A 13,188-nucleotide genomic window follows, 5' to 3' on the forward strand; every position below is an offset into this window, starting at 1 on the left:
CACCCCATACGCACCACCACACTCACTTATGCATACAGTATGCATCTACACCAGTCTTTGCTGCCTTGGGAGGGGGGGGGTGGCATGGACTGTACTTGTACATCAAGCTGCCTCACGCTACAGAAACAGGAGATAGGCTGTGGCCAATGCAGTCAGATACTGTCTTTACTTACTCTCTCACCTGTAAGAAAATCGTATGTCCAACTACAAAAAACAGACATTTCCAATGAGTGAGGGTTTGTTCCAATGCTTCTACTATAATGTTTGTTCCAATGCTTCTATTTATACTAAATATACCATTATGGTGTTACCATAAAGCCCAATTCTAGCAGAATAAGAAAGATTGTATATCTACTTTAAGTAAAATAATGAAGTGCATCCAGTTAGCTCTTTAGCTGGCATGTGTGCAAGGGCCTTAGTTTCACATATGAAACTATAATCAGACATTTTCTAGTCACAATAATAACGACTCATTTGAACCAACTTTCTCTGTCAGAACACAGTCATTTATATTTGCTAACGTTTCAACTTGCTTACTTTCTTATGCAGAGCTTTCACCCTGCAAAAACTCTCTTGCGTCGCACGCGCACACTCGCGCAAAAACAAAACCATTCTCCAGCGCTGGCACAGCACGAAGCGAAGTGTGGAGGTAGGTCTGGCCTGCCCACCCCAAGGCAATCGTAGGGGAAATACTGAGAGCATTCAGAACGACTGGTTATGTGATAACAAACATGTCCGAAAGTTCGAAGTAAGTGCTTCGTAACACAGACGGGGTGAATTTTATGAATAAAAGTGTGAAAGTTCTGTCACAAAACGCCGTTACGTATCCTCGCACATTTTTAAGTGGGTATACGCAAATCCTTGGCCTTTCCTAGTGGGTATACGGCGTAGTCCTGCGTATCACGTAGACTACACCACTGGCCGCACCGGATTATAAGGCGCACTGTCGTTTTTTTTTTTTGACTGGGGTTGCGTTATGCATCCACTAGATGGAGCTGTGCTAAAGGGAATGTCAACAAAACAGTCAGATAAAGTCAAACTTTATTAAGCGTTCTGACAACTCCGTTCACTCCCATGGTAACATTGTTCAAACGTTAATGTGCATATTAACAATATTAACAATATTAACAATAACATATTAACAATATTAACAATATCTCCCAGCCTTGTTCACTCTTCTCCCAAACGTGGAGGGGAACTTTTCCCTGATTCAGTAAACACGTAGTAAAAGAAACAGTCTGATAGTATTGTCGTTAGGTATACTGTGTCGTCGGAAACGTATCTACTGCCATCGATAATGTTCTCTCTTCTCTTGGGGTTCATAACAACGTAATGATCAGAGTGATCTTAAGTTCAAAATCTAAAGCCTATGATACACGGGCAACTGTGAAGAAAAGGACAGGATGTTATCCTCCGTCTCGTCAGGTTCTCCTCCTTCATTTAAGATGTCTTTGTAGACCTCAAGCTTCACATTCCAAAGGCATGGGTGTTCTACAATGACATGGAGACAGAGGGATGAGATGTTCATTAATTCAATTCAGTCAAACATTCAAACTTTATTTCAGTAAACACGAAGTAAAAGAAACAGTCTGATACCACTAAATCAAACGTTAGTGCATAACTCAACATTGTTCAGTTATGTATAACACGTAAAGCTCACTTTTTCAGTTCATCATCAAATCAAATTCCTCGATGTTCATGTCCCGTGCTAGCGCTGTTGCCTTCATTCGAACTGTGACTGTAGAGACGCTTCTACTTGCTGCTCTCTGTTCAACAACCCACTGTTCGAGTTTGTCCTCTAACTGTGGCCATCTCGCTTTGTTCCCTCGGAAACTTTGTATAGTCTTCTTTACTTGGCGCAGGTCATCTTCTTGCTTCCTCCACTTCCGTACCATTGATTCATTAATGTTGAATTCTCTCGCTGCTGCTCTATTCCCATTTTCTACTGCGTGACTGACAGCCTTGAGCTTGAACTTTGCGTCGTAAGCGTGTCTCTTGACAGGAGCCATTTTGTGGTCTTTATACACACAAGTGGTGTGGGACTGTGAGTAAGCACCGGTGTTTACTGATTACCGTAATGCTGCAAGCGGTGCGGCTTTGTAGTTTACCAGTCGTACTGAAACATTTTATTATTATTAAATTGTTTTTATTGGTCATGTAATTTTTACATTTTGATCCATATATAAGGCGCTCCGGATTATAAGGCGCACTGTCGTTTCTTTTTATTTTTTTGGGCTTTTAAGTGCGCCTTATTCAGTAGTGCGGAAAATACGGTATTACTTCATATTGACTGTCACATTCACAGATTATTTTCATTAGCAACACTATGTCAAAGTAACTAATCAATAGATTATTGGTCATTAAATGTTTACTTAATTGTTAAAAAAAAAATAGGCCTGGTTAGTGTTGTTTCATCTTCAATGCTATGGCCAAATGTGATCTACTCTGTTCTTAAATCAACAATAAACTTAAATCACAACTCTGCCAAACCTTATGTCAATGGGGCACCAGTTCTGTTTACTGTTATTAAGAACTTTGTTCTTATTTTAACATGAATACATTTACTTTGTAAGTAATTCTTGGACTTGTTTCTTCTTTCCTTCATACTTTTTTTTGGGTCAGTAAGGCTGTAAGTCTTAAATTTGACTTGTTGAAACATGCAGGAACCCTGTTATTATGATCTACTGTTACATGTTTTACGGCTGATTTGTGCAGTCCTACATTTTGACATATTTCCATGTCGCATTTCCCCCCTTTGATGAGTTCATGGACTCTGTGATAAGCTGATACATTCGCTCCTACACTGTGAGAGTAGAACCCTGCGTGTGCTGTGTTAATATGTTAATATGTTAATATGTTAATATGTTAATATGTTAATATGTTAATTGATTTTATTAATGAAGTGCAGCAGACTTGAGGAGACAAACAGATTGATGCTTATCAGCTGAGCTCTGGGAGTGGACAGTGTGGTGATCTGTCGCTGAGGAGGTCAGACTGGAGATTACAGTCGTCCTGTGGTTTCAGCTGTAGTTAACACCGCCGTCTGCCAACGGATGAACACGCTTTATTAGGAGGATTTTTAACAAACTGTTTAATCAAATGTTTTCCTCTTCTCGCCCGTAGCCGGATTTGATGGTTCAACAAACACAGATGCGGTGTTACAAGCTGGTGCAGGAGGAAACAGGAGGCAGATCACCAGAACGAAGACGCATGGGAGAATTACACTTTAAGATATACAGTTAGGTCCGTAAATATTTGGACAGTGACACAATTTCCATAATTTTGGCTCTGTATGCCACCACAATGGATTTGAAATGAAACAATGAAGATATAATTGAAGTGCAGACTTTCAGCTTTAATTCAAGGGGTTGTACAAAAATATTGTATGAAACGTTTAGGAATTGCAACCATTTTTATACACAGTCCCCTATTTTCAGGAGCTCAAAAGTAATTGGACAAATTAACATTATCATTAATAAAATGTTCATTTTTAATACTTAGTCGAGAATCCTTTGCAGGCAATGACTGCCTGAAGTCTGGAACCCATGGACATCACCAAATGCTGGGTTTCCTCCTTTGTGATGCTTTGTCAGGCCTTTACTGCAGCTGTCTTCAGTTGTTGTTTGTTCGTGTGTCTTTCTGCCTTTAGTTTTGTCTTCAGCAAGTGAAATGCATGCTTGATCAGGTTGAGATCAGGTGATTGACTCTGGCCATTGCAGAATATTCCACTTCTTTGCCTTAAAAAACTCCTGGGTTGCTTACGCAGTATGTTTTGGGTCATTGTCCATCTGTATTGTGAAGCACCATCCAATCAACTTTGCTGAATTTGTCTGAACCTGAGCAGACAGAATATCCCTAAACACTTCAGAATGCATCCGTCTGCTTCTGTCTTCTGTCACATCATCAATAAATACTAGTGACCCAGTGCCATTGGAAGCCATGCATGTCCATGTCATCACACTGCCTCCACGTTTTTTCACAGATGATGTGGTATGCGTCGGATCATGAGCCGTTCCAAGCCTTCTCCATACTTTTTTTCTTCCCATCATTCTGGTACAGGTTGGTCTTAGTTTCATCGGTCCAAAGAATGCTGTTCCAGAACAGGGCAGGCTTTTTTAGATGTTTTTTTGGCAAAGTCTAATCTGGCCTTTCTATTCCGGTAGGCTTATGAATGGCTTGCACCTTGTGGTGAACCCTCTGTATTTGCTTGTGTGAAGTCTTTCCTTTATGGTAAACTTGGATAATGGTATGCCTACCTCCTGGAGACTGTTCTTCACTTGGCTGGATGTTGTGGAGGGGTTTTTCTTTACCATGTAAAGGATCCTGTGATCATCCACCACTCTTGTCTTCCATGGACGTCCAGACCTTTTTGTGGTGCCGAGCTCACCAGCGTGTTCTTTTTTTCTCAGAATGTACCAAACAGTTAATTTGGCCACCATTAATGTCCCCGGATTTTTGTTTTGTTTTTACAGCCTACGGTTGGCCTGTTTCACTTGCATTGAGAGCTCTGTTGACTGCATGTTGTGCGTGTACAGCGACAGCTTCCAAATGCAAATGCCACACTTGGAATCAACTCAGACCTTTTCCCTGCTTAACTGATAAAGCAATGATGAAGGAATAGCCCACACTGGCCCATGAAACAGCTTTTGAGTCATTTGTCCAATTACTTTTGGTCCCTTGAAAAAGAGGGAGCTCATTATTAAAGAGCTGTAATTCCTAAACCCTTCCATGTGAATGGAATGTGAATACTCTTACCCTAAAGCTGAGAGTCTGCACTTTAAGCCCATATTCATTTTATAACTGTAACTTGAAGATGTTTTGGTAAACAGCTAAAATTAGAAAAATTATGTCTGTGTCCAAATATATATGGACCTAACTGTATATATACCTAACTGTATCTGCTACAGTGGAGGCAGTCGATCTGTCGGTTGTAAGACAGTGTTGTGATTCCTCTTCCCTGTGGAAGCCGTGATCAGTGCGTGGTTTAAACAGGCATTTTGTATTTATATTAGGCCTACATATCAGTCCCAAAATAATTAACTGCTTATTATGACTCTAACTCATTTCCTGTAAACCCATAATCGGCAAAGACTGGCACACGTTGGCACACATAGTCGAAATTAACAGACCTGTTATGACACCATCTGGTGATATTATCACTGGGGGAGGGAGGAAGGGAGGGAGGGAGGAAGGAGGGAGGGAGGGAGGAGGGAGGGAGGAAGGGAAGGGGAGGGAGGCAGGCAGGGAGGGAGAGAGGGAGAGAGGGAGGAAGCGCCAGAGAGGGGTGAGGTGGTCCTCTGCCAGGTCTTCTGGCTCGGTGTTGAAGACAGCAGGCAGATGTCCAGAAGATGAACCCTGCGCTGTAACGTCCAGGGACTGACACGTGTTCACGGCGCTCGTTTAAACTTGCCGGCCGAGGAACGAGATCTCAGCTAAGGATAATTATGTTTTATTCAGGCGGAGGCAGTGACGTCGCCTCTAAAGCACCAGACTAGGACTATAATGTCTGTAATGGCACCACTTACACTTAGAGGAGACACGTGGGAATGGCACAAGGGAAGGTCATAATTAGGGAAGGACACAAGGGAAGGTCACAAGGAAAGGACATAATATGTGTCCAAATATATATGGACCTAACTGTATATGGACCTAACTGTATCTGCTACAGTGGAGGCAGTCGATCTGTCGTTTGTAAGACAGTGTTGTGATTCCTCTTCCCTGTGGAAGCCGTGATCAGAGCGTGGTTTAAACAGGCATTTTGTATTTATATTAGGCCTACATATCAGTCCCAAAATAATTAACTGCTTATTATGACTCTAACTCATTTCCTGTAAACCCATAATCGGCAAAGACTGGCACACGTTGGCACACACAGTCGAAATTAACAGATCTGTTATGACACCATCTGGTGATATTATCACTGGGGGAGGGAGGGAGGGAGGAGGGAGGAGGGAGGGAGGGAGGAAGGGAAGGGGAGGGGAGGGAGGCAGGCAGGGAGGCAGGCAGGGAGGGAGGGCGAGAGAGGGGTGAGGTGGTCCTCTGAGGGAGGGAGGGAGGGAGAGAGGGAGGAAGCGCCAGAGAGGGGTGAGGCGGTCCTCTGCCAGGTCTTCTGGCTCGGTGTTGAAGACAGCAGGCAGATGTCCAGAAGATGAACCCTGCACTGTAACGTCCAGGGACTGCCACGTGTTCACGGCGCCCGTTTAAACATGCCGGCCGAGAGGGTCACAAGGGAAGGACACAAGGGAAGGACACAAGGGAAGGATGCAAGGGAAGGACACAAGGGAAGGACGCAAGGGAAGGACAAAAGTAAAGGACACATGGGAAGGATGCATGGGAAGGTCACAAAGGAAGGGAAGGACACAAGGAAAGGACAAGGAAAGGAAACAAGGGAAGGATGCAAGATAAGTTCATGAGGAAAGGTAACAAGGGAAGGACACAAGGAAATGACACACGGGAAGGTCACAAGTAAAGGACACAAGGGAAGGACACAAGGGAAGGACACAAGGGAAGGACACAAGGGAAGGACACAAGGGAAGGACACAAGGGAAGGACACAGGGGAAGGACGCAAGGGAAGGACGCAAGGGAAGGACGCAAGGGGAGGACACAAGGGAAGGACACAAGGGAAGGATGCAAGGGGAGGACACAAGGGAAGGATGCAAGGGAAGGACACATGGGAAGGACATAAGGGAAGGACACAAGGGAAGGATGCAAGGAAAGGACACAAGGGAAGGACACAAGGGAAGGATGCAAGATAAGTTCATAAGGAAAGGTCACAAGGGGAGGTCATAAGGAAAGGACACAACATAAGGACATAAGGACATCAAAGAAACTAAGGAAAGGAAACGATAATAAACTCTGACGAACACTCCCTGACAGAACGATGGCTGATTTATTACGTCCCTGTACAAGCAGAGCATGCAGGAGCATAAAATATCAGGAGGACAAACACCCAGGACGGCAACTAATAATCACAAAACAATAAGACAAATCCTCTCAATGATTCATTTGTGCGCCTCACCCAATAGCACATACGCAATGTGGCCACTAGATGGCGCCTTCGTACAATAATAATAATAATAATAATAACAATAATAATAATAATAATACATTAGACTTATATAGCGATTTTATAGACACTTAAAGACGTTTTACAAACTGAGAAGATCGAGTAGTAATAATAAAAAGAAACAAAAAATAAGTAAAAGAAAGTATAGGGGCTTAATTAAGGTAATGCTGGGGGACACATGGGAAGGGGAAAGGGAGAGGGTTAACTGGTGAAGGCAAGTTAAGCACTTAAATAGTGTACCGCATGTACAAAAGAAGAGATTTGGTGAGGCTGCATTCTCATTTTATGCACTCAAATTGTGGAATGCACTGCCAGTTTACATTAGAGATGCAACCTCAGCAAGTATGTTCAAGTCAAGACTTAAAACCCATCTTTTTAATATTGCCTTTAAATGACTAAATAATTAAATCATGATTATATAATGATTGGAGCACTTTGAGCTGCAACGTTTGCAGGAAAAGTGCTATACAAATACATGTTTATTATTATTGCTTGTTTTCCGTTTCTCCGCCCGAAATCTAGGTGTAATTGCAGTATACAGAGTAGATTGTCCTACAAAGACACTTATATTTAGATTTAATAATCAAAAAATTAATTAGACCCCTATACTTTCTTTTATTTATTTATTTTGTTTCTTTTTTTATTCTACTACTCGATCTTTTCAGTTTGTAAAGCGTCTTTGAGTGTCTAGAAAAGCGCTATATAAGTCTTAGGTATTATTTTTTTTATTTTTTTATTATTATTATAATATATATATAATATATAATACATAATTTATTATATATAATAATAATTATTATTATATATAATAATAATATTAATATAATATTAAATAAATAATAAATATAATATAATATAAATATAATATAATAATAAATAATATAAATATAATATAATAATACATATATTAAAATATAATAATTAATAATAATAATAATATATTATTATTTATTTATTATAAAATATATAATATATATAATATATAATAATATAATATATATATTATTATTATTAATAATAATAATAATAAAACAAAATAATAGCACATACGCAATGTGCCCAGCAGATGGCGCCTTCATACAATAGCACATACGCAATGTGGCCACTAGAGGGCGCTATCAAACAAGCACATAACCTCCTGAGACCGAGAAGAAAAAAGGTTCTGACATTCATTTTTAAAATGATTTTATTTAATGTTCCTCTGTACAGGACAGTAGGACTCAAACAGATGCATAAATGGTGATTGACTTAGAGGTCTCAGTCTCATGACAAAATGAATCACCGGGTTGTTAAGAGGATACAAACAGCACATACACCGCGTCGCCACCAGAGGGCGTTCATACAATTAACCACCCTGATCCCAACCCGGAAGTCAACACGGCACAACTCGTTGGCGACACGCCGAGATCATTCAGTCGTCCAACACAACATCCCGCGTCTTAAATCATTAAATCATTAAGTTGTGTTGATAATTAACCTCCTGCAAGGCTTCAATGAGAGTGTTGAGAGGACATTCACCCTTCCTGCTTGCGTCGTTGCTGGTAAGTCAGATCACTTCTGTTATAATAACACAGAGAAGTGTGAGTGTGTGTGTGTGTGTGTGTGTGTGTGTGTGTGTGTGTGTGTGTGTGTGTGTGCGTGCGCGCGCGTGCGTGTGTGCGAGTGTGTGCGCGCCCATATACAGCATGTTGTACATACATGTACATGCATATCGATGCACAAGCATGTGCTTTTGTTACCAAACTCATTTTATGAAAGTAAATAAATTGTACTAGCCTGCAGTACTGCTAAAATAGTTGTACACTTAAATGTCAGCTTGCCATTATTGTTCCTAGACTTCTGCTTTCAGAGCTAGTTATTAATTAAGTTATTACTAAAACAATAATAATCAAATGCAGAGGCAATTATGTAATATAACAAAGAGTAGCCTAGATACATTGATATAGTCTTACTACAGTTACAACCGGCCCTTTGAGGGCAACCATAATGCTGATGTGACTGTACTGCTGTACTTATCTAGCGCCTTATTCCAAAGCGCTCTACAACAGCCTCTCATTCACCCATTCACACACCAATGGCGGCAAGCTACCATGCAAGGCGCCGGCCCGCTCACTGGGAGCAATTTGGGGTTCAGTGTCTTGCCCAAGGACACTTCGACATGTGGCCAGCCGGGGCTCGAACCGCCAATCATTAGACGGCGGCTCTACCTCCTGCGCCACAACCGCCCTGTATGTGGCCCGGGATGAAATAGAGTCTGACACCCCTGATCTACTACAAAGACAACTGATGATGTATTCTGATGTTGGGTTGTGATGTTTCCAGATCTGTCTGCCGTCTGTCCGGATGACGCACATCTTCGTGTACGGGACCCTGAAGAAGGGGCAGCCCAACTACCCCCGGCTGCTGGACACGGCCAACGGGGGGTCGGAGTTCCTGGGCCTCGCTCGCACCGTGGACCGCTACCCACTGGTGATCGCCAGCCAGTAAGAACCTTTAATAATAAGAACCTTTACTTGTATAGCGCTGGTCCTGCAAACGTTGCACAGGGTTCCCACGGGTCCTTGAAATCCTTGAAAGTTTGTGAATTTGAGAAAAAGAAATCAAGGTCTTAAAAATAGACATGGGTCATTGAAAGTGCTTGAATTCCCCTCTCTCTCTCTAAAAAAAAATATATATCCAAAAATGTTTTACTTAGCTCGTCAACTAGTTCTGTCTCAAACTATGCCGTGTTAGGTCCTTGAATTTGAGGGAATTGAGTCTTGAAAGTCCTTGAAAGGTGCTTGAAAGGTGCTTGAAAGGTGCTTGCATTTGATGTTTCAGAAGGTGTGGGAACCCTGGTTGCAGCTCAAAGTGCTTTAATCATCATATAATCATCATTTAAACAGGCCCTCAAAACCCACCTCTTCAAGCTTGCCTTCACCAGTTAACCCTCTTCCCCCCCCCTTCCCATGTGTCCCCAGCACGACCATGATCTATTTTCTGTTTCTTTTTATTATTACTACTCGATCTTTTCAGTTTGTAAAGTGTCTTTGAGTGTCTAGAAAAGCGCTATATAAGTCTAATGTATTATTATTATTATTTAATAATTTTCTTATTTAAAGGCAATATTAAAAAGATGTGTTTTTAGTCTTGACTTGAACATGTGCTGAGGTTGCATCCCTAATGTAAACTGGCAGTGCATTCCACAATCTGGGTGCATAAAATGAGAATGCAGCCTCACCAAATCTCCTCTTTTGTACATGTGGTACACAGAGAAAGCCAGCGTCAGAAGACCTGAGAGCTCTATTGGGCTGATATGCTAGCAAAAGATCTTTCAGATATTCTGGGTGCTGTGCCAGTGAGAGCTTTATAAACAAGCAGAAGGATCTCGAAATCTATTCTGAAGTTAACACAGGGGTGTAAACTTGTCACCTTTCTGCTAAATTAGCTATTTTTACCTCAAAATAGGTCATCCATGTGAATCGTGTAGATCTGCAAAAGAAAATTTGGTGGGGGGTCTAAGTCTCATCCAAGTCACATGATCTGCCGCTACTTACATGGTTAGACCACCGTTAGTACTAGCGATATCCATTTAGCACCATTAGTGCTAGCGCTATATAAAATGTTCTCCTCTAAGGTTATCCACGCATTGATAATCTTGTGTCAAAGTGTGTCACCTTTTTGGGCCATCACCAGTTTGCACCTCTGTTAACAGGTACAACATCCCCTTCCTCCTCAACCGCCCCGGGGAGGGCCAGCACATCAAGGGGGAGGTCTACAGCGTGGACGCCCAGATGCTGGCCTTCCTGGACCGCTTCGAGGGGTGCCCCACCATGTACCAGAGGACCCCCGTCAAGCTGGAGGTGGAGGAGTGGGTGGGGGAGGGACAGGGGGGAGAGGGGACGCCAGCCCCTGCGAAGGGCAGCATCGTGGAGGCGTTCATCTACAGTACCACCGCTTACGACCCGGACTGGCCCCAGAAGACCACGTATGAGAGCTACGACGCGTACGGCGACCACGGGCTGGCCTATGTGGAGAGGTACGCCAGGGACCAGGGTGGTGTACAGTGATGCAGTAGTGATGTAGTAGTGATGTAGTAGTGATGGACAGGGAGTTTGGCAGACTTGTACACTCTGACTGACTAAACACAAACTCAGAGACCAAGGCTATTGATAGACTTGACAGAGGTGTACACTCTGACTATTATACACAAACTGAGGAATACATAGAAGTCTAGGGGGGGTATACCCATCAACGTCACTAAAGGACAATCTAGGCGTATTTTGATACATTTCACGAGACTTATCAAAGTTAGCCTAGGGGTGCTTAGGTGGCTTAGCGGGTTAAGCGTCGGCCATGTAACCGCAGGGTTCCCGGTTCGATTCCGGCCGCGGACATATTCTGCATGTCATCCCTTCTCTCTCTCTCTCTCACCCATCCTCAGGGTTCCCGGTTCGATTCCGGCCGCAGACATATCCTGCATGTCATCCCTTCTCTCTCTCTCTCACCCATCCTTCCTATCAAAATCTCTACTGTATCTGTCAATAAAAAGAAATATATGAGTGGGAGTGCCCCACTCAGAAAAAAATAACTTAATAAAAAAGCCTGGATTTTCCTTTAGCGAAGTTGATGGAACACCCCCCTAGGATTGTAGTCTTGATATCGTGTTTTTAATCAGAAATCTCAGTTTGGCAAAGATCTAGATGTTCATAGATGAAAGCAGTCTCAATTAAGCATTTTATATAATGAGCCTTAATGTCTGTAACTTGGGGCCGGTTTCACAGACCAGGCTTAAGCCTGATCCTAGACTAAAAAGCATCTTCAATGGAGGTTTTATGTCATGGGAACACTATGTGAAACTGACCTTCGATGTAAAAGATGAAGATGGAGGATTAGACAGGATTAGGCCTTCTCTGTGAAACCGGTCCATGGTGTCGAGTATGTGTTTGTGAAGCCAATATCCAGTTTCTGGTGCTGTAATTCTAGATGTCATTGTCACACTTGACCAACATAACCTCAATCACTCCAGGAGGGATACCAGTAGATCTAGACCAGTGGTTCTCAAACCTCACCTCACCTCCCCTCCCCTCCCCTCCTCTCCTCTCCTCTCCCCTCCCCTCCTCTCCTCTCCTCCCCTCCCCTCCCCTCCCCTCCTCTCCCCTCCTCTCCTCCCCTCCCCTCCCCTCCCCTCCCCTCCTCTCCCCTCCCCTCCCCTCCCCTCCTCTCCTCTCCTCTCCTCTCCCCTCCCCTCCCCTCCTCTCCTCTCCTCTCCTCCCCTCCCCTCCCCTCCTCTCCTCATCAACTTGATTAGTTGAATCAGGTGTGCTGGTGGTGGAACAGATGAGATATGTGGAGCGGCTGGGGGTCCCCGAGGAGAGGTTTGAGAACCACTGATGTAGACATATGTAACTCAGGGGCAGACCACTAACATACTCTATATGCAAGATTGCACTTTATATGCTGGCTTAACATTAAAACGCTCTATTTTTAACTTTAACAGACAATCATAAAAACTAGAAGAAATGTATTAAATGGCAGTTGCAACTGTAATGAAGTACAGTGCATAGTGAAGACATGCCTGACTTGCTGTAGTAGAGTATGTAGTAGAGTATGTGAGTTAGCTAATAAAGACAGTGGAATTGAACATGTGCAGAGTCCTCCTTTGTTAATCCCAAGTTATACATTAACCGTCCTTCACAGATAACTCCACCAAGCCTCAACACCTCATCAAAGCCCCGCTACCGATCTCTGAATAAGAGCTGACCAGGAAAAACTTGTGGCCCCAAACGTTTCCTGACCAGGAAAAACTCTTGGCCCCTCTTAATCCCAAGTTATACATTAACTGTCCTTCACAGATAACTCCATCCATCCTCAACACCTCATTGGAGTCTCATTACTGGGGGGTATTCCATCAACAGCGCTAAAGGAAAATCCAGGCTTTCTTGATGAGTCTCACTTTAAAAAAGTCTCATCAAAAATAAGCCTGGATTTTTCTTTAGCGATGTTCATGGAATACCCCTCTAATCTCTGAAGAAGAGTGTATTTTTTCCTGACCAGGAAAAACTCTTGGCCCCTACTCCTAACTATCGAACGTGTGTATGTGTACTCACCTGAATGCTAGGCTAGCCAGCGATCAAACGTC

General features: G+C 42.8%; 1 protein-coding gene across 1 annotated transcript; it reads left to right on the top strand.

The window, feature by feature from the left end:
• Positions 1–8,472: 8,472 nt before the first annotated feature.
• Positions 8,473–12,147, top strand: LOC308165808 (gamma-glutamylaminecyclotransferase C-like). The gene is made up of 3 exons (XM_080539970.1): positions 8,473–8,608; positions 9,390–9,550; positions 10,762–12,147. Exons 1-3 carry the CDS (start codon positions 8,561–8,563, stop codon positions 11,114–11,116), a joined length of 564 nt encoding a protein of 187 aa, XP_080396096.1. The 5' UTR covers positions 8,473–8,560; the 3' UTR covers positions 11,117–12,147.
• The last annotated feature ends 1,041 nt before the right edge of the window (positions 12,148–13,188 follow it).

The sequence above is a fragment of the Nansenia antarctica genome (assembly GCF_963989245.1).
Source record: "Nansenia antarctica genome assembly, chromosome: 9".
NCBI lineage: Eukaryota > Metazoa > Chordata > Actinopteri > Argentiniformes > Microstomatidae > Nansenia > Nansenia antarctica.